Raw genomic sequence first — 26,031 nt, forward strand, 5'->3', positions numbered from 1 at the left:
ACGTCAGCAGGCTGTGCTGAAGCTGATCAGCTTGGGGGACAGACAGCACACTGCCTCCGAGGTGAGGGATGCCCTCCTCGATGAGACGGCAATATGGTTTGAGCCGCTGCACCTGGGCCCAGGCATGGTCGTTTGTGATAACGGCCGGAACCTGGTAGCAGCTCTGGAGCTTGCCGGACTCCAACATGTTCCATGCCTGGCCCACGTCTTCAACCTAGTGGTGCAACGTTTCCTAAAGAGCTACCCCAATGTTCCAGAGCTACTGGTGAAAGTGCGGCGCATGTGCGCCCACTTTCGCAAGTCGACAGTAGCCGCTGCTAGCTTAAAATCTCTCCAGCAACGCCTGCATGTGCCACAACACCGGCTTTTGTGCGACGTCCCCACACGCTGGAACTCAACGTTTCAGATGTTGAATAGAGTGGTTGAGCAGCAGAGACCTTTGATGGAATACCAGCTACAAAACCCTAGGGTGCCACAAAGTCAGCTGCCTCAGTTTCACATCCATGAGTGGCCATGGATGAGAGACCTTTGTGACATCCTACGGGTCTTTGAGGAGTCCACAAGGAGGGTGAGCTCTGAGGATGCGATGGTGAGCCTTACAATCCCGCTCTTGTGTGTTCTGAGAGAATCCCTGATTGACATCAGGGATAACTCAGATCACACAGAGGAGTTAGGGATAGCATCCGATCCGTCACAGCTGGAGAGTAGGTCCACACATCTGTCCGCTTCATCGCGTTTAATGGAGGAGGAGGAGGAGGAAGAAGAGTTGTCCGATGATGTGATGGTGATACAGGAGGCTTCCGGGCAACTTCGAATCGTCCCATTGTTGCAGCGCGGATGGGTAGACATGGAGGATGAGGAGGAAATGGAGATTGAACTTTCCGGTGGGGCCAGAGGAGTCATGCCAACTAACACTGTGGCAGACATGGCTGAGTTCATGTTGGGGTGCTTTACAACCGACAAGCGTATTGTCAAAATCATGGAGGACAACCAGTACTGGATCTTTGCTATCCTTGACCCCCGGTATAAAAACATCTCGTCTTTTATTCCAGTAGAGGGGAGGGCCAATCGCATCAATGCTTGCCACAGGCAATTGGTGCAGAATATGATGGAGATGTTTCCAGCATGTGACGTTGGCGGCAGGGAGGGCAGTTCCTCCAGTAGGCAACCAAGTTCTCACTGGTCCACACAAACGAGGGGCACACTGTCTAAGGTCTGGGACACCTTGATGGCACCCCCTCGCCAAAGTGCCGCCACGGAGGGTCCTAGTGTCACCAGGCGTGAGAAGTATAGGCACATGTTGCGGGAATACCTTTCCGACCACAGCCCTGTCCTCTCCGACCCCTCTGCGCCCTACACGTATTGGGTGTCGAAGTTGGACCTGTGGCTTGAACTTGCCCTATATGCCTTGGAGGTGCTGTCCTGTCCTGCCGCCAGCGTCCTATCTGAGAGGGTGTTCAGTGCAGCCGGTGGCATCATCACTGACAAGCGCACCCGTCTGTCAGCTGAGAGTGCCGACCGGCTCACTTTGATAAAAATGAACCACCACTGGGTAGAGCCGTCATTTTTGTGCCCACCTGTGTAAAGCACCCCAACATGAAACTCCATGTCTGTACTCAACCTCTCCAATTCCTCCGCATCCTCATACTCATCCACCATAAGCGTTGCACAATTCTGCTAATACTAGGCTCCCTCCACCCTGATTTCCCCCAACTCTGCTGGTTAGAGGCTCCCTCCACCCTGATTTCCACCAACTCTGCTGGTTAGAGGCTCCCTCCACCATTAATTGGTCCAAACTGGGCTGGTTAGAGGCTCCCTCCACCATGAATTGGTCCAAACTGGGCTGTTTAGAGGCTCCCTCCACCATGAATTGGTCCAAACTGGGGTTTTTAGAGGCTCCCTCCACCATGAATTGGTCCAAACTGGGCTGTTTAGCGGCTCCCTCCACCATTAATTGGTCCAAACTGGGGTTTTTAGAGGCTCCCTCCACCATGAATTTGCCCAAACTGGGCTGTTTAGAGGCTCCCTCCACCATGAATTTGCCCAAACTGGGCTGGTTAGAGGCTCCCTCCACCATGAATTTGCCCAAACTGGGCTGTTTAGAGGCTCCCTCCACCATGAATTTGCCCAAACTGGGCTGGTTAGAGGCTCCCTCCACCATGAATTGGTCCAAACTGGGCTGTTTAGCGGCTCCCTCCACCATTAATTGGTCCAAACTGGGCTGGTTAGAGGCTCCCTCCACCATGAATTTGCCCAAACTGGGCTGTTTAGAGGCTCCCTCCACCATGAATTGGTCCAAACTGGGTTTTTTAGAGGCTCCCTCCACCATGAATTGGTCCAAACTGGGCTGTTTAGAGTCTCCCTCCACCATGAATTTGCCCAAACTGGGCTGGTTAGAGGCTCCCTCCACCATGAATTGGTCCAAACTGGGCTGGTTAGAGGCTCCCTCCACCATGAATTTGCCCAAACTGGGCTGTTTAGAGGCTCCCTCCACCATGAATTGGTCCAAACTGGGTTTTTTAGAGGCTCCCTCCACCATGAATTTGCCCACACTGGGCTGGTTAGAGGCTCCCTCCACCATTAATTGGTCCAAACTGGGCTGGTTAGAGGCTCCCTCCACCATGAATTTGCCCAAACTGGGCTGTTTAGAGGCTCCCTCCACCATGAATTGGCCCAAACTGGGCTGTTTAGAGGCTCCCTCCACCATGAATTTGCCCAAACTGGGCTGGTTAGAGGCTCCCTCCACCATGAATTGGTCCAAACTGGGTTTTTTAGAGGCTCCCTCCACCATGAATTTGCCCAAACTGGGCTGGTTAGAGGCTCCCTCCACCATGAATTGGTCCAAACTGGGTTTTTTAGAGGCTCCCTCCACCATGAATTTGCCCAAACTGGGCTGGTTAGAGGCTCCCTCCACCATGAATTGGTCCAAACTGGGTTTTTTAGAGGCTCCCTCCACCATGAATTGGTCCAAACTGGGGTTTTTAGAGGCTCCCTCCACCATGAATTGGTCCAAACTGGGCTGTTTAGCGGCTCCCTCCACCATTAATTGGTCCAAACTGGGCTGGTTAGAGGCTCCCTCCACCATGAATTTGCCCAAACTGGGCTGTTTAGAGGCTCCCTCCACCATGAATTTGCCCAAACTGGGCTGGTTAGAGGCTCCCTCCACCATGAATTGGTCCAAACTGGGGTTTTTAGAGGCTCCCTCCACCATGAATTGGTCCAAACTTGGCTGTTTAGAGGCTCCCTCCACCATTAATTGGTCCAAACTGGGCTGGTTAGAGGCTCCCTCCACCATGAATTGGTCCAAACTGGGTTTTTTAGAGGCTCCCTCCACCATGAATTGGTCCAAACTGGGGTTTTTAGAGGCTCCCTCCACCATGAATTGGTCCAAACTGGGCTGTTTAGCGGCTCCCTCCACCATTAATTGGTCCAAACTGGGCTGGTTAGAGGCTCCCTCCACCATGAATTTGCCCAAACTGGGCTGTTTAGAGGCTCCCTCCACCATGAATTTGCCCAAACTGGGCTGGTTAGAGGCTCCCTCCACCATGAATTGGTCCAAACTGGGGTTTTTAGAGGCTCCCTCCACCATGAATTGGTCCAAACTGGGCTGTTTAGCGGCTCCCTCCACCATTAATTGGTCCAAACTGGGCTGGTTAGAGGCTCCCTCCACCATGAATTTGCCCAAACTGGGCTGTTTAGAGGCTCCCTCCACCATGAATTGGTCCAAACTGGGTTTTTTAGAGGCTCCCTCCACCATGAATTGGTCCAAACTGGGCTGTTTAGAGTCTCCCTCCACCATGAATTTGCCCAAACTGGGCTGGTTAGAGGCTCCCTCCACCATGAATTGGTCCAAACTGGGCTGGTTAGAGGCTCCCTCCACCATGAATTTGCCCAAACTGGGCTGTTTAGAGGCTCCCTCCACCATGAATTGGTCCAAACTGGGTTTTTTAGAGGCTCCCTCCACCATGAATTTGCCCACACTGGGCTGGTTAGAGGCTCCCTCCACCATTAATTGGTCCAAACTGGGCTGGTTAGAGGCTCCCTCCACCATGAATTGGTCCAAACTGGGTTTTTTAGAGGCTCCCTCCACCATGAATTTGCCCAAACTGGGCTGTTTAGAGGCTCCCTCCACCATGAATTGGTCCAAACTGGGGTGGTTAGAGGCTCCCTCCACCATTAATTGGTCCAAACTGGGCTGGTTAGAGGCTCCCTCCACCATTAATTGGTCCAAACTGGGCTGGTTAGAGGCTCCCTCCACCATGAATTTGCCCAAACTGGGCTGGTTAGAGGCTCCCTCCACCATGAATTGGTCCAAACTGGGTTTTTTAGAGGCTCCCTCCACCATGAATTTGCCCAAACTGGGCTGGTTAGAGGCTCCCTCCACCATGAATTGGTCCAAACTGGGGTTTTTAGAGGCTCCCTCCACCATGAATTTGCCCAAACTCTGCTGGTTAGAGGCTCAATCCACCCTGATTTTCAAAACAAATGTTGGTGCCAACCTCAACTTACTACAAGGGCCAAATTCACTGCTGGTGACAAGCTCTCCTCACTGCAAGTGCCAAATACACATGTTTCAAGGTGTTTTCCTACTGTCAGAGAGGTGGTATTGAGTGTGTAAAGTGTGTAGTTGTTAGGCTGTGATGTTGGGGTAATAGAGGGTCTTTGGTGTGTTAGATGCCCCCAGACATGCTTCCCCTGCTGTCCCAGTGTCATTCCAGAGGTGTTGGCATCATTTCCTGGGGTGTCATAGTGGACTTGGTGACCCTCCAGACACGGATTTGGGTTTCCCCCTTAACGAGTATCTGTTCCCCATAGACTATAATGGGGTTCGAAACCCATTCGAACACACGAACATTGAGCGGCTGTTCGAATCGAATTTCGAACCTCGAACATTTTAGTGTTCGCTCATCTCTACTGGCGTATTTATTTTTTTATATGTTTGTGGTTTTTTAAAAAAAATCTTATTGTTTTTTATTCTTAATATTTATTTATTTTAAAATATTTTTCCATGTCCCACAAGGGGACTTGAACCTGTGTCTCAGATCCCCCGTGATCAATATATGGTAATACATATTGCTATTGATCACAGCATCCAGAGAGTCAGGGCTCGGAGGAAGAGGGGGCGGATTTTGGCGCTTAATCCTCCGCGTAGCTAGCCGCGATGGGATGCCGATGCAACACCATCACCATTCCGTCACGGCATCAAGTGTGACCCTAGTGTGATCCCAGCTTAACAGAGAAGAGGAGAAGCTCACTCAAAATGGCCGACCCCATAAAATTACATAAAAATAGAATGTAAAGAAATCTGCAATCAGAGAATAAAAATGCATAAGAAAAATGTGATAGATGTCACAATCTGGTTTTAATAAATAAAGGTTTTTGGGGTTGTTTTTTTTTTTTGCAGTTTTCCCATTGGCCTCTAGATCTTGTTCACAGACGCTTCCTATTTTCTGCAGCTCACGTGACAGCTTAACCGTATAGACTTGGACAATATAATAGTGTGTTTATTATGAAATTATGATTGAGAAGCAGAGGGTCACTTTATAGGGGTTGTATAAAATTATAAAGCCATGGACTATTACTGTTTTCACACTGGCCACTAGAGCAGACTCATTGGCGCCCCCTGGTTTCTGGAGGTCACTTGACAGCTTAGCTATATAGACTGGTGCGGATAATAAGAGTATTTATTGATATATTCTTGTTGAGAAGCGGAGGGTCTCTTTAAAGGGTTTAAGGGGGGCGCCAGTGAAGGTAGTGTAGGAAGTGGGCACCATTACAGGTATATAACAGCAGGGGGTGCCATCACTAGTATGTAACAGCGGGGGGCGCCAGTGAAGGTATTGTAACAAGTGGGCACCATTACAGGTATATAACAGAAGGGGGTGCTATCACTAGTATGTAACTGCAGGGGTTACCATGACTATGATGTATCTGAAGGGGGCACCATAACAAGTATATAGGGGTACCAACACGGTTAAGGGGTACCAGCACAAACATGTAACATGGGGTGTCATGACAAGTATATAACAGCAGGGGGTGCTATAACTATGTAACAACAAGGGGGCACTATAACACAGTATATAATGGGGGACACCATAAGAAGTATATAATAGCAGGGGGCGCCATAACAAGTCTATAACAGAAGGGGGCGTCGTAACACGTAAATAACAGTAGGCAGTTCCATAACAAGTAGGTAACAACAGGGGTCACCGTACCAATTATAGCACCCTCTTCTGTTATATAACTATGTAACTGCAAGGGGGAGGGGGCACCATTACAAGTTTATAACACCAGGGGGTGCCATAGCAAGTACATAACAGCAGGGGGGGCTATAAGAAATATGTTATAGTTAATGTAACCTCTAACCGTGGTCCAACCTCATGACTTAACCCTTTCATTGATGACATTTTTAGGTCGGGGGGGTCGGGTGTATACCTCTTACAGTCTCACCATTTATTTCCTTCCATCAGAAACTGAATCTCCCGGCCATCCTGCGGGCGCCGAAAGAAAGAAAACCCAGTAAGAGAGAAGGGGGGGCGCAGAAGACGTTACCGTTGCCGGCGGTCCTCTACAGGTAATTGTCAGCCATATTTTCATTAGCATTTGCAATTTCATTTCCCCCTGGAAAAGGTTGTTAATGTTTTAAGTGGGAGCAGCAGGATCCGTGTTTGTGGCGGCGGCGCTCTCTGCTAGCCCGGCGTTGTGATAATTTTTTTCCATGGCCGCAGGGCAGACGTCTGTGATTGACGCGTTTCTCGGCTCATTCTGTGTTGTTCTGTTTTTTTTTTTTCTTAAAGTTGTGGAATATGTAAGAAGAACCACGACCAGCATCTGCTTCTGCTGTGTGATACCTGCAAGCTACACTATCACCTGGGGTGCCTGGACCCCCCACTCACAAGGATGCCGAAGAAAACCAAGAACAGCTACTGGTGAGTGCGTCTGCCCCGAATATCTGCACCAGGGGCTCCAAACATGGCCTGATAGCCAGAGTGCCATAGAAATCCTCGAGATTACGTTCTACAAGCCCAATGTATTTGTCCGGCGATATCTGGGCAAAAAGTAACAGGAGCCCGACACACCCCAGGATAGTCAGTGGAGTCCAAGACCATGTTAGCCATTCTTCTGGTCCTGCAACAGACCAGAACAGCCGAGATAGTGGCACAGATGTGAACCTTAAACTATTTCTGCCCAATTTCTCACTTGTAGCAGTTTTCCCCTCTAGAGACTATCAGTAATTCTCAGTTCTCCCTGAGCTGGTGCAATCTGCTATGTACTATGTTGTCAGAATAGACTGCTGTGTGTGTACATGAGGAGTAACACTATTCCTGCCCAATATATCTCTTGTATCCACTTGTAGCAGTTTTCCCCTCTGCTGAGACTATATGTAATTCTCAGTTCTCCCTGAGCTGGTGATAGTGACTAGCTGCAGGATGTTAGGATAGACTGTCGTGTGTACTTGGAGGAGTAATGTTAGTTTAATATATAATTTGTATCCTCTTGTAACAGTTTTCCCCTCTGCAGATTTTATCTGTAATTGTCAGTTTTCCCTGATCTGGTGGTAGAGACTAGCTGCTATGATGCCGAGAGGTTGTGGTGTGTGTAAATATGAGGAGTAGACTTATATCTACCCAGTTTTCCCTTCTGCAGACTGTCTGTACGTCTCAGGTCACTCTGAGCTGGTGGTGGAGACTAGCTGCTGTGATGTCTCCCTTAGACAAAACATGGAGAAAGCGGGAGATTCTGAATACGCAGATCTCTCTCAGGAGCAGCATGGAGGACATAATATAGCTCTGCTGAACAGTATTGGGGAGCTAGAAAACTCACTATTAGCTGCAGCAGATTGCCTTGGTGTTTGCTTCTTTTTCATTTGGCTCGGTCTCCCTTTGTCCTCTCCATAGATTTGTATGGACACGTGATTTGATATCTCACTGAGCAGTACAGAGGTTGTCACCACCCACATTGGTCACCGTCGCCACTGAGGATTATAATCTAAGTACTAAATTAACCTATAAATAGTGTTTTTATTTTTTTGTTGTTTTTCTAATGTGGAAGGAAACCCAAAAAAACCCGAGGAGGGCATAGACAGTTAGTTGGATCACCAACATGCCCACTTTAGCTGTGCTAACCACTGAGCCACTGTGTCGCCCACACAGTGAACTCAAGCCTGTGCTACATGGAGGAATAGGGGAGGGGAGGGGCTGATTGTCAGACTCCTCCCCCCACCCTCATTTAATTTCTCTGCAATTCACCATCCTCTCTGCTTGTGAGTAGGCCGCATCTAGGTTTTGATAGTCCCCTTTCTATGTGCTCTGCTGCCTATCAGCACAGCATCATATGAGCAGCTACAGACAGTACCATCCTGGTCCGCTGGTGGATGTTAGCTCCTACATTCAGTCCCCTTCATCAGCCGTGACTGTGATAGGAGTTGTGTCCTCTTTGTGGATAGTCTCTGTGCAACAGTCCCATGTCGTTTCATTATACAGGTTCTGAGATTGTAACTTTTGGAGAGAACAGTCATGGTTTTTAGATTCTGTGTCTGATCAACATCACAATGGCAGCTACAGTCAGCGCCATCTCTGCCTGCTGAGGGAACCAATCTGTGAATATGATAATGAAATAATGTGCACTTTATTGTGTGTGAGTGTACATATATATATATATATATATATATATATATATATATATATATATATATTATACTTTTTTTTTTTTTTTTTTTTTTTACACACACTGTATAGTAACAGGTAAGATACATAAGAAAATAAAAATAAGTCACCGGAGTGTCGCTTTAATAAGGGCCGACCAAGCAACAGGGGGGATGATCCATTTGTGTCATTTTGGACCAGCTACTCTGTCTCCAAAATTGTGGGGTGGTAAATCTGTAATTTTTTTTCTTCTCTTTTTCTTGCTTTTTGTTCTGCCTTTTAAGTAAATTGTAAGGAGCATTAAGTGTCATCTGTGGAGAGGATAAAAAGGCAGCGTGGCGGTTGGGGGCCAGGTAGAGTAGGTCACATCCTTTTATTTTCTGCTTACAACCTGCCTTTGCCCTGGGTTATAAGCACAAGCTCTTTTCATCTTGGTTGTTGCGCTTGGTTAATTTTATTCTCTTTGCTTTTAATTAGTCCAAATGTTCTGGGACGGAGTAGGGTTTTGGTGAGGCTGAGCCGCGCACATTGCGTCTCTTCATTATACTAAGCCAGGCTAGGCCGTGACAACAGAAAATACCTCAAAAAAATAAAATAAAAAATCCCCTTAAATTTTTGTTATTTATTTCTGGGTAATTTTGGCCTTCTATAGATAACGTGCAGGATGTCTACGACTAATGGCCGCCATTACAGCGCCCGCAGGGCTTAGTGTCAGAGCAGCGAGAACTGCACGACTACTGCTGCAATGTCTGTCTCTCTTACACTCTCAGGCGCTGTCTCACGTTATCGTTGTGTCTGTCACTTTATGTCTCTGTCACTTTGGGTCTCTTTCAGTCTCTTACATTCAGTCTTTCTTACTTTCAGTTTTTCATTCTTTTTGTCTCTGTCTCTTTTTTTTTTTTTTTTTTTTTACTTTGTCACACTCTTTTTCTTTTTCACTCTCTGTCTTTGTGTTTCATGTATTCTCTTGTGTTTAGTCTCTGTTTTAGTCTTTCGCCTCGCTCTCTGCCGGTCTTTCGCTTGCTCTCTGCCGGTCTTTCACCTCGCTCTCTGCCCGTCTTTCGCCTCGCTCTCTGCCCGTCTTTCGCTCGCTCTCTGCCCGTCTTTTGCCTCGCTCTTTGCCCATCTTTCGCCTTGCTCTCTGTCCGTCTTTCGCTCGCTCTCTGTCAGTCTTTCGCCCGCTCTCTGTCAGTCTTTCGCCTCGCTCTCTGCTAGTCTTTCACTCGCTCTCTGCCAGTCTTTCACCTCGCTCTCTGCCGGTCTTTCACCTCGCTCTCTGCCGGTCTTTCACCTCGCTCTCTGCCGGTCTTTCACCTCGCTCTCTGCCGGTCTTTCACCTCGCTCTCTGCCGGTCTTACACCTCGCTCTCTGCCCGTCTTTCGCTCGCTCTCTGCCCGTCTTTTGCCTTGTTCTCTGCCCGTCTTTCCCTCGCTCTCTGCCCGTTTTTTGCCTCGCTCTCTGCCTATCTTTTGCCTCGCTCTCTGCCTCTCTTTTGCCTCGTTCTCTGCCGGTCTTTCGCTCGCTCTCTGCCCGTCTTTTGCCTTGTTCTCTGCCCGTCTTTCCCTCGCTCTCTGCCCGTTTTTTGCCTCGCTCTCTGCCTATCTTTTGCCTCGCTCTCTGCCTATCTTTTGCCTCGCTCTCTGCCTCTCTTTTGCCTCGTTCTCTGCCCGTCTTTCCCTCGCTCTCTGCCCGTTTTTTGCCTCGCTCTCTGCCTATCTTTTGCCTCGCTCTCTGCCTCTCTTTTGCCTCGTTCTCTGCCGGTCTTTCGCTCGCTCTCTGCCGGTCTTTCGCCTCGCTCTCTGCCGGTCTTTCGCTTCGCTTTCTGCCGGTCTTTCGCCTTGCTCTCTGCCCCTCTTTCGCCTCGCTCTCTGCCTCTCTTTCGCCTCGCTCTCTGCCCGTCTTTCGCTTTTAGTCTTTCTCTAGTCTCTTCCACCCTTTCAGTTCCTCTCTTCTTCCATTTTTTTGTCTCTTCTTGATCAGACCCCAACATTTTATGTATTTACTTTAGTAGACTCGGGACTCCAGATCAAAATGGTTACAAATACAGCCAAAAAGTATAATTTGGCTTCTCCAGTCTTGAGCACGCTTGGTATTTTTTGTCATATTCTGGAGCCATGAGGGGACTCTGATATTCCGATATGGCCGGATATTCTTGTGTTGTCTAAGAGCATTACCGCACGACCAAAAATTTTTGATGAAATGTCACCCCCGCCCACTTTACTTTTCTTCCTACTTTTTACTAAGTGGCAATGCATAAAATCTACCGGCCGACGTCTAAAAATATCCCTGGCCTTTTTTAGTTATCGTTACCGGATCCTGAAGCTAGTAATCTAGTATGATTAGTTCTGGTTTTTACTCTTGTGTACAGACCTTTGGAAGGCGCAACCAAATTTTTTTTATTAGATTTTTTTTTTTTTTTTGGATGATTTCCTGGTATACACTGATCACTGGATCCAGTAGATCACCTGTCTGCCCGGTTAGGAGGAAACCACATCCCAGAGTCTTCCATAGCTGTACATACTGTGTATACGCAGATCGGGAAAGTTGGGATGGTAACAAAACCGCCCCTGTGTTCTCTATTGGATGTCCGGTTGTCTCCATGCTTCTCCCGCAGCTACTTAACTCTGCAAGGTTGTGCAGAGTTAATCGTTGACCGTCTGGGCCGTAGATAGTCAACGATTGGTCGGAAATCAGTTGTAAAAAAAAAAACAATCCTGACTTCCATTGCTCTGTGCCCCTCTAGGCAGTGCTCGGAGTGTGACCAGGCCGGGAGCAGCGACATCGAAGCCGATTTTGCTATGGAAACTTTACCAAATGGGACTAAGAGATCGAGAAGGCAAATAAAAGAACCAGTGAAGTTTGTATCGCAGGACGTCCCGCAAGACACCAAGAAAACCCCTTTAAGGAGCACAGTAAGTAACGACCGCTCGTCTGATTGACCTATAAGTGGTTGTCTGACAGGGGGACTGAGACTTTTGGGTTTATGGGGCCCTTTAATTCTGCAGTTGCCATTTTTGGTGTTACTATTCCATAATTCCATCCATTTTCTCCTGTTCTCTATAGGGCTCGTTCACACGGGGCAAGAGGGGGCGGATTTTGGCACTGATTCGCCCCCTCACAATAGAGGTCTACGTAGACCGCTAGCTTCCTTTTTTCCGTGAGAGGCTTCCCACGTCAAAATCAGGACCAAAATACGCCATCCCGTGCCTCATGTGAACAGGGCCTTACTCTGCATAGAATAGACGTTTTAAGAAGCTGCAGCCATTTTGAAGACTCTGGTGAACGACCTTTGGTCACCCACCTGCATAGTAGTTTATACGGAATCTTTTCTGTCCTCCCCTTTATCTGTCAATACTTTGTATGTAACTTCCGTTGGTCACACGCCTTCCCTAAAGTAGAACTATCCAAACGAAAGCCTACCTATCTCCTAGTTCTTGACTTTAGGTCATTGGGAAGGGGGTGGTGGTTCGCAAAGGCCTCTGCCTTAAAGTCAGCCTTTCATCACCTCCACCAAATCTACATCATTTAATAGTTGCCGTTCCACCGTTTCTGGCACAGTTGAAATTTTTTCTCTAGCCCCCACCGTTCCTGAGCAATCAGAGTTGTTAGTTTCAGTGCCAATTATACTAATTAGGTTCTTTATTGTCAGGTGGGCGGTCCTGAGCCTGAGAAGTTTGAGACCGCCCGCTTGACAGTTGAAAGCCTACTATTCTTTTGGGTTCCAACATGAACAGCTTCAATTGCTCAGGAATGGCGGGGACTAGAGAAAAAATTCCAAATGTACCAGAATCATTGGATCAAATCCTATTGAAAGGTGCAAAAAGGTGCAAGGCCCTTTTTAGCTCTGCGGTCTGGGGCTACACGGTGACTTTGGGTCACCCTGCGACTTCTTCACTAATATTAGTGAATAGATTTGCATTGTGGTGCAGTCGCTGCAATCTCAGGGTCGCAATGCAAATCCATTCTCCGACATTGTTGATGGAGTTACCGGGCGAGCCAACTAGCTTTGGTTGCGCGATGGTCAAGTCAACATGTAGCCCCGATCTAAGTAATTCCCGTATGCTACCTGCTTCTCTCTTGGTGTTACCGTCCCTTTAAGTGAAGATTCTCTGTATTTTGCTGACTGGTGCTTTATCCCATAGTGAATTCATTATTCTATTTTATATGTTTATAGAGCCAGATGAAATGGTTTTTTGCTGTGTTTCGGGTGTAAAATCAATAACAATAAAACGGAATCGCTAGACCGCAACATTGCCGTACATATAGCAAATTAATTACACCTAATTTCAATTTTAAGTGAAATGAATAGGCTTCGCCTTTATCGGGAAATCCATATTACTAAGGAGTATGACCAGCTGTAGCGCGCAGATTGATCACATCTGCTGCTCCTGTGGAGAGGGCTTAGTTGTCGTGACAGGGGATGTTTTTTTCGGGAATAGATGAATTTGGAGCTCTTAAAGGGGAAGTTGGTATTAGAGTCTAATAAGGATGTGGGACCAGTCCACAATTCCTAGTTGTTCCTTCCTTGCAGTTATGTCCACAGGTCGCCAGAAGCTAGTTGCTTTTTCTGTCATTGAGATAGCATTGCTGCCTGCAAAAGAGCCCCACAGTGGCTTATATGGTTGACTGCTCTGTGCAGACCTGAACAGAGTCTGCAGAGTTATCTCGCCATCAGAAAGCAAGGTATTTAGAAACAAGTGACAGCTTGATCCGTTGTTGGAGGCCTAAATAAGACAGAACAGGAAAAAAAATAGATAAGGCTTTGTATACAGCTCCCCTGCCACTCCTGGTTGTATGGGGCTGGAGAAGCTATATACTTTGTCATTCATTCCCACTAGTGAGTCACTGCTAGGAAGAACTTAAAGAGGGAAGGGACTCCGTGTTCTGGTTGAAAATGGGACAGAACAAGGAGTCCCATGAGTAATTAAATGGTTGACTGTTTGGTGTAGACCTGAACAGAATCAGTGGAGTCATCTCATCATTAGAGGACAGGGTATTAAATAACACATAACAGCTCTGTTATATTGCTGTTCTAAGAGAACAGTAGCAATAAACAAACAGATAATGCTTTGTAGACACCTATCATGAAACTCCTGGTTATCTGGAGTACATGGTTGACTGTTCTGTGTTGACCTAAACAGAGCCAGCAGAGTCATCTCATGATTAGAGGACCAAATGGTGAGCCTAACAGCTCTGTTGAATCGTTGGAAGCCTAAATAAAGCAAAACTGTATCACTATATAAACAGGTAAGGTTTGTATACGGCCCCCCTATCACTCCTGGTTATGTGGAGGAGGATAATTAAAAAGAAGGCAGCTACTTTTTCTTTTATTCACATAATGATTCACCACAAGGAAGAACTTTGAAAGCTAATGTAGGGGTTTCTCTGGTTCACCAGAATACAGAGTGGAGATTTCCTTGATTGCCTATGTGATAGACTTTGCTGTGTAGAATGGGTCAGAAAATTAATCTTCTCATTAGAGGCTGACATGACCGTTCTAGTTTTTTCATCGTTGACATAGTGATTCATTTGGATTTCATAGAGAAGGAAGTTAGCACTTGCTTTAGTTCACAAGGAGACAGAGCAAAGATCCCCATGAAAGTTTGTTTGGTTGACTGGTCTGTGTAGACTTAGTCAGAGTCAACAGCCATCTCCTCATTAGAGGACAGGGTTATACATAACAATTGACAGCCGTGTTGTACTGTTGGAGACCTAGATAAGGCAGAATTGTCCCACTAAACAGACGAGGCTTTCAGTGCTGCTTTCCTTCACTCCCTTTCATTTTTGAGGGAGGAGAAGCTAGCCACTTTTACTTACTCTGGTTGACATATAGACACAGCAAGTAGCCCTATGGCTCCTATATGGCTGACAATGCTGTGTAGACTGGGACAGATTCATCAGAGACCTCTTATGATTAGAGGACGGTATGACCTGGGACATGACTCTTTCAGCAGCCATTTATTACACCGCAGCTCTGCTTGTTCTGATTGGCTGCTGTGTGTAGCACAGGCTCTGCAGGAAGTCAGTACGTTAAAAGCTGATTTCAATTACCTTGAGGACCGAGGGATCGTAACTTCAAGTAGATAAACTACCAGTGAGAAAGATGAGATTATTAAGGAACTCCTGCACAAACACACCAGAGGGCGAGCCTCAAAGGGACGGGGTGCAGATCTGCTGTAATTGTGACCCACATAAGTTTGTTTAGTTTTTCGTAACATATTGTCTGTGCCGTGTCCTGGCATTCAGGAGAGAGTTCATTATCTGTATTTGTGCTTACAAACGCACATTGTCAGGGTTTCAAGCACAATGTTAGTTTTCAGATATTCCACCTCCCAGAAGACCCTAAGGGGAAAAAAACAGGTGCGGGAACTCGAACAACAGACACTGTTAAACTCATTAAAAATAAGAGTTACGTATCCACACAGACAACATTACCGACTAACAGATGTACTGTACGGGGATGGGAATACGACTCCTCACACTCTAGTATGGGCCAAAATATTCCAGAACCTGTTTGTACAGTAGATATTCTACTAATAGAGCGAATGCATTCATTATCTCCCATTGATCCTACTTTATAGCCTGAATATACTCCAGAGCTGGAATCACTAATCTCCTTGTGGACTCGGTATACCTGCATTACATTACTTATCCTGTACTGATCCTGAGTTACATCCTGTATTATACTTCAGAGCTGCGCTCATTATTCTGCTGGTGCAGTCACTGTGTACATACATTACATTACTTATCCTGTATTATACTTCAGAGCTGCGCTCACTATTCCGCTGGTGCAGTCACTGTGTACATACATTACATTACTTATCCTGTATTATACTTCAGAGCTGCGCTCACTATTCTGCTGGTACAGTCACTGTGTACATTACATTACATTACTTATCCTGTATTATACTCCAGAGCTCCGCTCACTATTCTGCTGGTACAGACACTGTGTACATACATTACTTATCCTGTATTATACTCCAGAGCTGCGCTCACTATTCTGCTGGTACAGTCACTGTGTACATACATTACATTACTTATCCTGTATTATACTTCAGAGCTGCGCTCACTATTCTGCTGGTGCAGTCACTGTGTACATTACATTACATTACTTATCCTGTATTATACTCCAGAGCTGCGCTCACTATTCTGCTGGTACAGTCACTGTGTACATACATTACATTACTTATCCTGTATTATACTTCAGAGCTGCGCTCACTATTCTGCTGGTGCAGTCACTGTGTACATACATTACATTACTTATCCTGTATTATACTTCAGAGCTGCGCTCACTATTCTGCTGGTACAGTCACTGTGTACTTTACATTACATTACTTATCCTGTATTATACTCCAGAGCTGCGCTCACTATTCTGCTGGTGCAGTCACTGTGTACATACATTACATTACTTATCCTGTATTATACTTCAGAGCTGCGCTCATTATTCTGCTGGTGCAGTCACTGTGTACATACATTACATTACTTATCCTGTATTATACTTCAGAGCTGCGCTCACTATTCCGCTGGTGCAGTCACTGTGTACATACATTACATTACTTATCCTGTATTATACTTCAGAGCTGTGCTCACTATTCTGCTGGTACAGTCACTGTGTACATTACATTACATTACTTATCCTGTATTATACTCCAGAGCTCCGCTCACTATTCTGCTGGTACAGACACTGTGTACATACATTACTTATCCTGTATTATACTCCAGAGCTGCGCTCACTATTCTGCTGGTACAGTCACTGTGTACATACATTACATTACTTATCCTGTATTATACTTCAGAGCTGCGCTCACTATTCTGCTGGTGCAGTCACTGTGTACATTACATTACATTACTTATCCTGTATTATACTCCAGAGCTGCGCTCACTATTCTGCTGGTACAGTCACTGTGTACATACATTACATTACTTATCCTGTATTATACTTCAGAGCTGCGCTCACTATTCTGCTGGTGCAGTCACTGTGTACATACATTACATTACTTATCCTGTATTATACTCCAGAGCTGCGCTCACTATTCTGCTGGTACAGTCACTGTGTACATACATTACATTACTTATCCTGTATTATACTTCAGAGCTGCGCTCACTATTCTGCTGGTGCAGTCACTGTGTACATACATTACATTACTTATCCTGTATTATACTTCAGAGCTGCGCTCACTATTCTGCTGGTACAGTCACTGTGTACATTACATTACATTACTTATCCTGTATTATACTTCAGAGCTGCGCTCACTATTCTGCTGGTACAGTCACTGTGTACATACATTACATTACTTATCCTGTATTATACTCCAGAGCTGCGCTCACTATTCTGCTGGTACAGTCACTGTGTACATACATTACATTACTTATCCTGTATTATACTTCAGAGCTGCGCTCACTATTCTGCTGGTACAGTCACTGTGTACATTACATTACATTACTTATCCTGTATTATACTCCAGAGCTGCGCTCACTATTCTGCTGGTACAGTCACTGTGTACATTACATTACATTACTTATCCTGTATTATACTCCAGAGCTCCGCTCACTATTCTGCTGGTGCAGTCACTGTGTACATACATTACATTACTTATCCTGTATTATACCCCAGAGCTGCGCTCACTATTCTGCTGGTACAGTCACTGTGTACATACATTACATTACTTATCCTGTATTATACCCCAGAGCTGCGCTCACTATTCTGCTGGTACAGTCACTGTGTACATACATTACATTACTTATCCTGTATTATACTCCAGAGCTGCGCTCACTATTCTGCTGGTACAGTCACTGTGTACATACATTACATTACTTATCCTGTACTGATCCTGAGTTACATCCTGTATTATACTCCAGAGCTGCGCTCACTAATCTGCAGGAGCCTGAACTAGATTCTCCCAGCGTTCCCTGCTTGTCCAGTCTTTGCATTCTGAGTAGTGTTCTCTCTTCTAGACATTGCTTTATAGGATCCTACCTAATCTGTTAGGGAATACGACAGTTATTGACTGTGTCCAAGAGCAACAAACAGAATTATTACAGTGACTCAGGACCGCACTGTAGTGGATATGTGGACTATTAAGTTCCGGCTCCTTCAGTATCTGCTGAATGTGGGGGCATTTAGGGTGGAAGGATCCGAATTTGCACTTTGTTGCATTTTGTATATTGTCTTGTGGGTTCCTTTTCAGTACCTTCCCAAGTTCCTACCTACATAGTAAGGTGGTGTCCGGGCTTAAGTTTTTATGGTTTATTCTCAGGATAGGCCATAAATACCTGATCTGTAGGGGGTTGACACCCAGGCCCCAGACTGATCAGCTGTACTGTGCTTCCAATACACCATACAGGGTCAGTAGAAAGCTCCATCTGCTGTATAGCGGCGGGGTGCCTACACTGACGTCAATGGGAGGTGAGTTGCATTGGTGGTGCCCGGCCGTGATGCAGCAGACAAAGCTTTCTGCTCCCGATCCTGTGTCCTCAGAATAGGCCATCAAAAAAAATTAAGCCCAGACAATTCCTTAAAGGGATTCTACCATTAAAAACTTTTTTTTTCTGGTTGACACTTCGGAATAGCCTTAAGAAAGCCTATTCTTCTCCTACCTTTAGATGTCTTCTTCGCCCCGCCATTCGGTTAAAATTCTGTTTTCCGTTGGTATGCAAATGAGTTCTCTCACAGCACTGGGGGCGGGCCTCAGCACTCAAACAGCATTGGGGGCGCCCCCAATGCTGCGAGAGAACTCTCCAGGTTTTAATGGTAGAATCCCTTTAAAGGGGTGGGAATTATACTGTGTGGGGATCACAAGGAGCTTGATATCATGTCGGGGGCCACTAAAGAGGCGTTATATTACTTTGGGATACGGTCGGGGTCAGAGACCTAACATAAAATACCTAAATTCAGATTTTTGTCCCTCTTTCAATTCTTTAACATTTGGGCGTTACGAAGCCGTTTTGGTCCTGACTAGAGATGAGCGAGTAGTATTCTCCCCGCCATAGGTATTCGTGTAAGCGGCCGAACACCAAGGGGTTAAACGCATTGAATATTCGATGCATTTAACCCCTTGGTTTTCAGCCGCTTACACCAGGGGTCCCCAACCGCCAGCCCGCAGACCAGTATCGGGCCGCAGGGCATGTTGCAACGGTCCGTCATCAGTAGCCATCTTCATAACCTGCAGAGTCCATCATCCGTAATCTACACCCCCATGCTTAACCCCGCCCCCAACCACACCCATATCCACACCCCTTCCCGCCCTCATCGGGCCATAGAAAAATTGTCTTGCTGAAACCGGTCCCCGGTGGAAAGAAAGTTGGGGACCACTATCTTTACACGAACACCTATGGCGGGGAGGTATTCGATGGAACACTACTCGCTCATCTCTAGTCCTGACCTCGCCCGAACAGATACAAAAAGATTCTATTGACTTTTTAACGCGTCCAGTGGAGAAATTTCCCAGCGATTTTAGACTTTTTATGGCCATGCCCTTTAAGCCTCTTCTAATTGTTCCATGTTCTGTATTGTTGTTTCTTTTGGCCGGCGTTGTTACATTGCGTTATTGGAATTAAATAACCAGCGCTCCGTGAAATGCTTTTTAACCTTTTTTATTTTTATTTTTTTTCCCCCGTGTCCTGTTTTCACACTTTCTGAAAATGCCAATAATCCAGGCGCCGCGCACGGTGCGCTGACTTTACCGATGTTCAACTTTCATCCCGCCGCCCGCTCTGGTCTTTAAGTGCAGATTGTACCTTCTGATGCATGTTGACTCAATTCCCGGCCTCATTGATTTGATCTTTAACTTTTTTTTTTCACCCTCTCAGTTCCTTTTGGCTCCGAGATAAACCTTGAAGAGCGTCTTGTAAAGAGGACGCAGCACCTTTAATAGGTTCTGTTATAATGAATTTAGGACGAGGGAGGGTCACTTATCGGCGAGCTTTATAGATCAAGAGGGCTCGTTTGTACAAAGACATGAAAGGTCACGGGGATTATGGGAAAATCAGATATTTGTAGCTTTCGGCTTTGGAAATCATTACGAAAGTTTTTTTTTTTCTTTTTCCGACGCTCTTCTTCTTCTTGGTTCAAAATGGGTCACTACTCAAGTGGACTTATATTCAGTGAGAGGAGCTGAGCCGGCGATGCCAAGACTCTTAGGAAGGAAATAAGATTTTATCCTTCTTGCCTTTTCAGGTTTTTTGGATTTTAAAGGACCGCTGCACATTTGGCAGACGGCTCGTGACAGTAAAGCTTAGAATAAAGTGACAGGGAAGAGTCGGGAAATTACAAGTAGCCTCCTTGTGGTCCAAAATGGCTGATAGCAGAGACCAATAGGAGACAAAATTGTATTCTAGACTAGTCTCTGCCCGTGACTTCGCCTGCATGTTGTTGGCGGCGATGATCCGTCTATATTCAGCAAATTGCTGCCGTTGATGGTTCGCCTGCTCCAGTGTTTCGGCAGCTCTTAAGCTGTCCTGCTGCTGAACTTGTTCCTCACGCCGTGCCTGTGATTGTTCCGGCATCTCAGGAGCTCGTTGGGAATCCATATAATGAGCGTGTTGTTGGCGTCGATGATCCACCTGCTTCAGCATTTCGGCAGCTGTCAAGTTAGCCTGCCATTAAACTTGTTCCTCGCACTGTGCCCGTGATTATTCCGGCATCTCAGCAACTCGCTGGGACGCCATATATAATGAGCGGGTTGTTGGCACCGATGAACCCCATTAGAGATGAGCAAGTACTGTTTGGATCAGCCGATCCGAACAGCACGCTCCATAGAAATGAATGGATGCACCCGGTACTTCCGCTTGGACGTAGCCGGCGCGCTTAAGCCCCCCGCGTGCCGGGTACGTCCATTCATTTCTATGCGAGCGTGCTGTTCGGATCAGCTGATCCAAACAGTACTCGCTCATCTCTAATCCCTATCAGCTCTGCTTGAGGAGAACTCTGTGACTTCTGGCTTCTTCATAGCTCTCATTGTTTTAGAATTTTGCAACAAATTAGATTTTCTTTTTCCCGGTTTAACAGTAGCAAACTCACAATTTGGATTAAAGGTGTTTTCCCATTCAGTGTGTCAGCACTGCTTGGAACAGATCAGATAATATACAAATGCTTGTACACAATCCACTGAGGGTTAGCTGAGTGTTTACACAGAGAGATAACAGACCTGGGACCTGAGATAAGCTGCTGCAGGAGCAGTGTAATATAGTATGTGAACATAAATTCATAACAGTCGTGAAGCCATGTCATTTACCGGGATAAAAAGTAGCCGATGTGTTAATCGAGGTTATAAACTATCTATGTGCCAAATTTCATTCAAATCCATTCAACCGTCTTTGCGTGATTGAGGAACAAACATTCAAACACACAAACCTTCACATAATATTAGGATATTTTTCTCTAGTTCTGTCCCGGGTCTCAAACCCAGGACCTTGTGTATGGAGGGCCGGCACCTTACAGTTAAGCCACAGATTCAACTGTTAGAGAGCAGTAGAAGACATTCCGCTGTACAATATGCTACGCTCACGTCTGCGACAGGTGGTCCGGAAAAATGTACTGTGAAAATAATGAACATGAACGGAGCCCAAGCGGCATCATTTTCTAAAGTGGGGTCTGTTGGGTGTCCGTTTTTCACCAAATGAAAAAGTGAGGTATGCAACACGATTTCATCCAGGAATCTTTGACGGCTGCGCCAGGCAGATACCAAGTAGAAGTGCGAATGGAGATTTAGGTTTGTGTTCTTTTAAGGCAATGTATCCACAATCTATTTATTAAAACAAAGGGGGTTTTTTTATCTATTTTCTTAGAGTTGGCAAGTGCCAGTCTATTATTAGGCTTAATGGTCAGAGTGACAATTGCAGGGTACCATGCATTTAAAAATGTGCAATAAGATAAAAAATAAAAAAAAAATAAAAAAAAAAAATCATCTATACTGCGCAGACTAAAGAGCCCTATATAATGTCTAATGCTTTTTCTCCCGATGTCTTCCAGAAACATTGCTTTAGAGGAAGGAGGAAGAGCTCGCAGCTACAGTACGGACTTTCAGAAGACCTAAAAGAGAAGCAGCCAGTAGATACCACCAAGCAAGTAGAGATCCTTCCTGAGCACCCTCCGAGGAGCGAACTGTTGTCGGTAACGTGAACACTTTCACTATCACTAGTAACAAGATGCTTCAATAGCACAGCTTCTTGATGTTCAAGAATATTCCCATCGTATAAAGTGGTAGAATATGGCTAGCCTACAGTTGGGCTAAAAAGTATGGCGTCTATGTCTGGTGCGGTTACAACCTCTAGGGCCACCACCCATCCTGAAAATGAAGGGGCCGTAGATGATAAATATCGATACATTGTGTCGTGTTGTTTATTAAAGCTGTGGAATGTTCTGAAGGAACCTACTTGTAAGTGCCACCTTTCTGGTCAAAGCCTTGACCTCCCACCCATGTGTGACCCTCGGGTGCCTCACCTCCACCTTTGGTGGTAATTCGTTTGATGTCTGGCCAGTTGTTTGGAGGAAGTCAGGGCCCATGCAAAAACCAAGGCGTGTGCAATAAATGAGCGCATACCTCTGGTGCCTTCATATCTTAGATATGTGTCTCAGTGTGAATATAGAGTACTTATAATAAAAGTACAAAAGGCATGTTGAAAATTGGCAAACTGCCAATATGGATTAAAGGTGTTTGCCCATGTCAGTGTGTCAGTAGTGCCTGGAGCAGATCAAATAATATGCAAATGCTTGTACACAATCCATTGAGGGTTAGCGTGTGTTTACATAGAGAGATAACAGCCCTGGGACCTGAGATAAGGCTGCTGCAGGAACAATGTAATATAGTATGTGAACATAAATTCATAACAGTCGTGAAGCCATGTAATTTACCGGGATAAAAAGTAACCTATGTGTTAATCGAGGTTACAAACTATATGCCAAATTTCATTCAAATCTGTTCAGCCATTTTTGCGTGATCGAGGAACAAACATCCAAACTTTCACATTTAAAATAATAGTAGGAGTAGGATAGGATAGGATAGGATAGAATCTAATAATAGTAGGATGTGAACATAAATTCATAACAGTCGTGAAGCCATGTCATTTACTGGGATAAAAAGTAACCTATGTGTTAATCGAGGTTACAAACTATATGCCGAATTTCATTCAAATCTGTTCAGCCGTTTTTGCGTGATCGAGGAACAAACATCCAAACTTTCACATTTAAAATAATAGTAGGAGTAGGATAGGATAGGATAGGATAGAATCTAATAATAGTAGGATGTGAACATAAATTCATAACAGTCGTGAAGCCATGTCATTTACTGGGATAAAAAGTAACCTATGTGTTAATCGAGGTTACAAACTATATGCCGAATTTCATTCAAATCTGTTCAGCCGTTTTTGCATGATCGAGGAACAAACATAATAATTAATAATAATAATAATAATAATATAGGAAGGATAGGATAGGATTCAGGGTGAAGCATTCAGATTGAGAGGAGTTTGCTGCATCCCTTTACTTCCTCCCTGCTATCTGCTGCAAGAGCACATAAGTTTTTATGCAGGTGTGGAAAGTTAGATCGCTTATTAATTAAGATTGCAAATTAATAAAAATTAAGTGAACGAACAGCAAATCAATATTTGATGTGACCTTTGCCCTTCGGAGGAAGAGTCCTGGAAGGGGTGAACCGGCCCCCACAGATATAGCCCTGATCTCCAAATCATTCAATCTGTCCAGGATGACTTGAAGAGACAGAAGGATTGGAGCAAGTAACATCCACAGAAGATCTGGGCTTAGTTCTCCAAGATGGCGGTGGCTACCGCGTACCGAGAAGAACTGATGGAAGGCAAAGAGCAAACGCCACACCAAATATTAATTTGATTTAGATTTCTTTTGTTTCTTGACTTCATGTTGTTAATTGACTAATAAACTATTGCCTCTACTTTTGAAAGCATTCATACGTTGCAGGATTCCCCTGCCTATAACTTTTGAACAGTGCTGTAGATACAGACATAGTTAGAGAGAGTTAAAGGGATCCTATCAGTCAGACACAATTTTTTGTAGGTACCACATCGGAATAGCCTTAAGAAAGGCTATTTGTCTCCTACCTTTCGTCATCTTCTCCACGCCGCCATTTGCCTACAATCCTGGTTCTTGTCGGAATGTAAATGAGTTCTTTCACAGCACTGGGGGCGACCCCAATGCTGCGAGGGAACTCTCTCCAGTGCCGCCTCCTCCTCTTCAGCAACATCATCTTCAGCCTCTTCTTCCGGCGATGGCTTGTATCTCCTAAGCCTTGGGCAGAGCAGACTGCGCATGCCCACAGGCCACGAGAAAATGGCCGCTTGCACAGTATTGTAAGCGGCCATTTTCTCGTGACCTGTGGGCATGCGCAGTCTGCTCGGCCCGAGGCCTAGAAGTAACAAGCCATCACCGGAAGAAGGAGAGGAAGAGGACTCTCCTGATGAAGATGGAGGCGTTGCTGGAGAGAGTTCTCTCGCAACATTTGGGACGCCCCCCGTGCTGTCTGAGCACTGGGGCCCACCCCCAGTGCTGCGAAAGAACTCATTTACATACCGACAAGAACTGGGATTGTAGGCGAATGGTGGCGCCGAGAACACGACGAAAGGTAGAAGACGAATAGCCTTTCTTAAGGCTATTCCGACGTGGTACCTACAAAAAATTGTGTCTGACTGATAGGATCCCTTTAAAGGGATCCTATAATCAAAATGCAATTTTTTTTCTCCTTAACACGTAGGAATAGCCTTAAGAGAGGCTATTCTATTAAGAGAGGCTATCCTACCTTTAGATGCCTTCTCCGCGCCACCGTTCGGTAGAAATCCTGTTTTTCTACATTCTGCAAATGAGTTCTCTCGCAGCACTGAGGGCGGTCCTCAGCGCTCAAACAGCACTTGTGGGCGTCCCCAATGCTGCGAGAGAAATCTCCAGCGCTGCCTTCATCTTCTTCTGGAACGGCCTCTTTGCACGTCTTCTTCCGGCCTTGGCTTGAATCTTCTACGCATGCGCAAGTTAGCTCTGTTGTCGAGCTTGGGCAGAGCCGACTGCACATGCCCGCCTGGTGTAAGCGGCCACAAGAAAATGGCTCCCTTTAAGATAAAAATCGCTTGAATTTCCTAACCCGACGGGGAATTGCAAACACTGTGTGTAGTAGAGACCTTCTGGTTAGTGAGGTCTTGGGATTACAGCAGCCTCTGCGCCTATTCAATCAATGTGTAGGACTGGACTAACACAGCAGTTGGGCTTGTAGAAGTGTTGACCAGGGTGCGGATGTACTAAATCTATAACATGGCAGACATTGATAAGAAGTTACTGTGCGTTGTAGACACCTTCTGTTTAATGAATTCTGGGGATCACAGCATCCTCTGCACCTATTCAGATAATGTGTAGGATTTGCTTATGGGCTTGTAGAAGTGTTGACCAGGGTGCGGATCTGCTAAATCTATAACGTGGCAGACATTGATAAGACATTAGCTAAGGGAAGAAGGTGATCTCTACAGCACTAATGATCGAACATTGGAAGGAAAGACTCCATGGAGGTTCTAGGAAGATCTCCATCGATGTCTGAAGGAACTAATGTGCCAACCCATAACCTGCACTGTGAGATACCGATCCTACCAGTCAGTCTTGAGATCTCTTGTTCTTGCTCTTCTGACTTCTCACATTCCGGGCCCTTCACATGAACCCTTAGAGAAAGCATTTGTGCTGAGCTCTGAATTGTGTTGTCTGTTCTGATGCGTCTGTAGAAATTCTTCCAAAAATAAAAAAAATCCAAGTTCCCAATCAGCCGCTATTCTTCTGCCGTTACCCCGCTGCGCGCGCTAATAAATAGATGTGGCCTCTACGCGAAGAAAGCCTTCGCCTTGTTAATTTGTTTGGTTGTCTATTTTGCTGTCGCATGGATTTTACTTTATTTATGTTTGCTTTGCTTTCTTTTAGTACGAAGATTATTTTATGCATTTTACATAGAACGCAAAAGTTTTGACAACCTCTAATACAAAGTGTGTCTTGACATTGAGCTGGTCTTGTCATCGAACTCCCCGACCACTTGTTGACTTTCTGAATCACTTGCCACTTTTTGAAAAAGTAGTAGGAGTGGGTGGGGGGTCAGAGGTCGGAAGCTTGAATGACTCGGCCCGGCATACTAGAGCTGAAATCCGTTCCAGCCCGTCGCGCCAATGCTCACAATATTAAGACATGATCATTCGACAGGTTGTGCTTTGTATTGTAGCTTAGCTTCATCCAAAGGAGCTGCAATTCCATTCCTGGCCCAGGGAAAGGTGGGGTGCTGTTTCTAAAAGGGATGGGGTTAGTACCAAGGTTCCTCATTGTTTAAAGCAGTGAATCGGGTAATAAAAGTTTTGTATAGGGTTAATATATAACATCAACTTCACCTGCCTATAG

The 26,031-nt window shown here is 45.6% G+C and overlaps 1 protein-coding gene across 4 annotated transcripts in view; it reads left to right on the top strand.

Moving 5' to 3' along the window:
• Positions 1-26,031, top strand: part of PHF14 (PHD finger protein 14) — a 207,721-nt gene that overhangs the window by 78,969 nt on the left and 102,721 nt on the right. For all 4 annotated transcript variants that reach the window (XR_012715478.1, XR_012715479.1, XM_075271805.1 and 1 more), the window contains 4 exons: positions 6,471-6,574; positions 6,798-6,929; positions 11,389-11,557; positions 21,616-21,756. Coding sequence is in view for 2 of the 4 variants with exons in the window: in XM_075271805.1 (XP_075127906.1) it covers positions 6,471-6,574; positions 6,798-6,929; positions 11,389-11,557; positions 21,616-21,756 (546 nt within the window). In the remaining 2 variants the exon portion in view is untranslated. The remainder of the gene's footprint in view (positions 1-6,470; positions 6,575-6,797; positions 6,930-11,388; positions 11,558-21,615; positions 21,757-26,031) is intronic.

The sequence above is a fragment of the Leptodactylus fuscus genome, chromosome 4 (assembly GCF_031893055.1).
Source record: "Leptodactylus fuscus isolate aLepFus1 chromosome 4, aLepFus1.hap2, whole genome shotgun sequence".
Taxonomy (NCBI): domain Eukaryota; kingdom Metazoa; phylum Chordata; class Amphibia; order Anura; family Leptodactylidae; genus Leptodactylus; species Leptodactylus fuscus.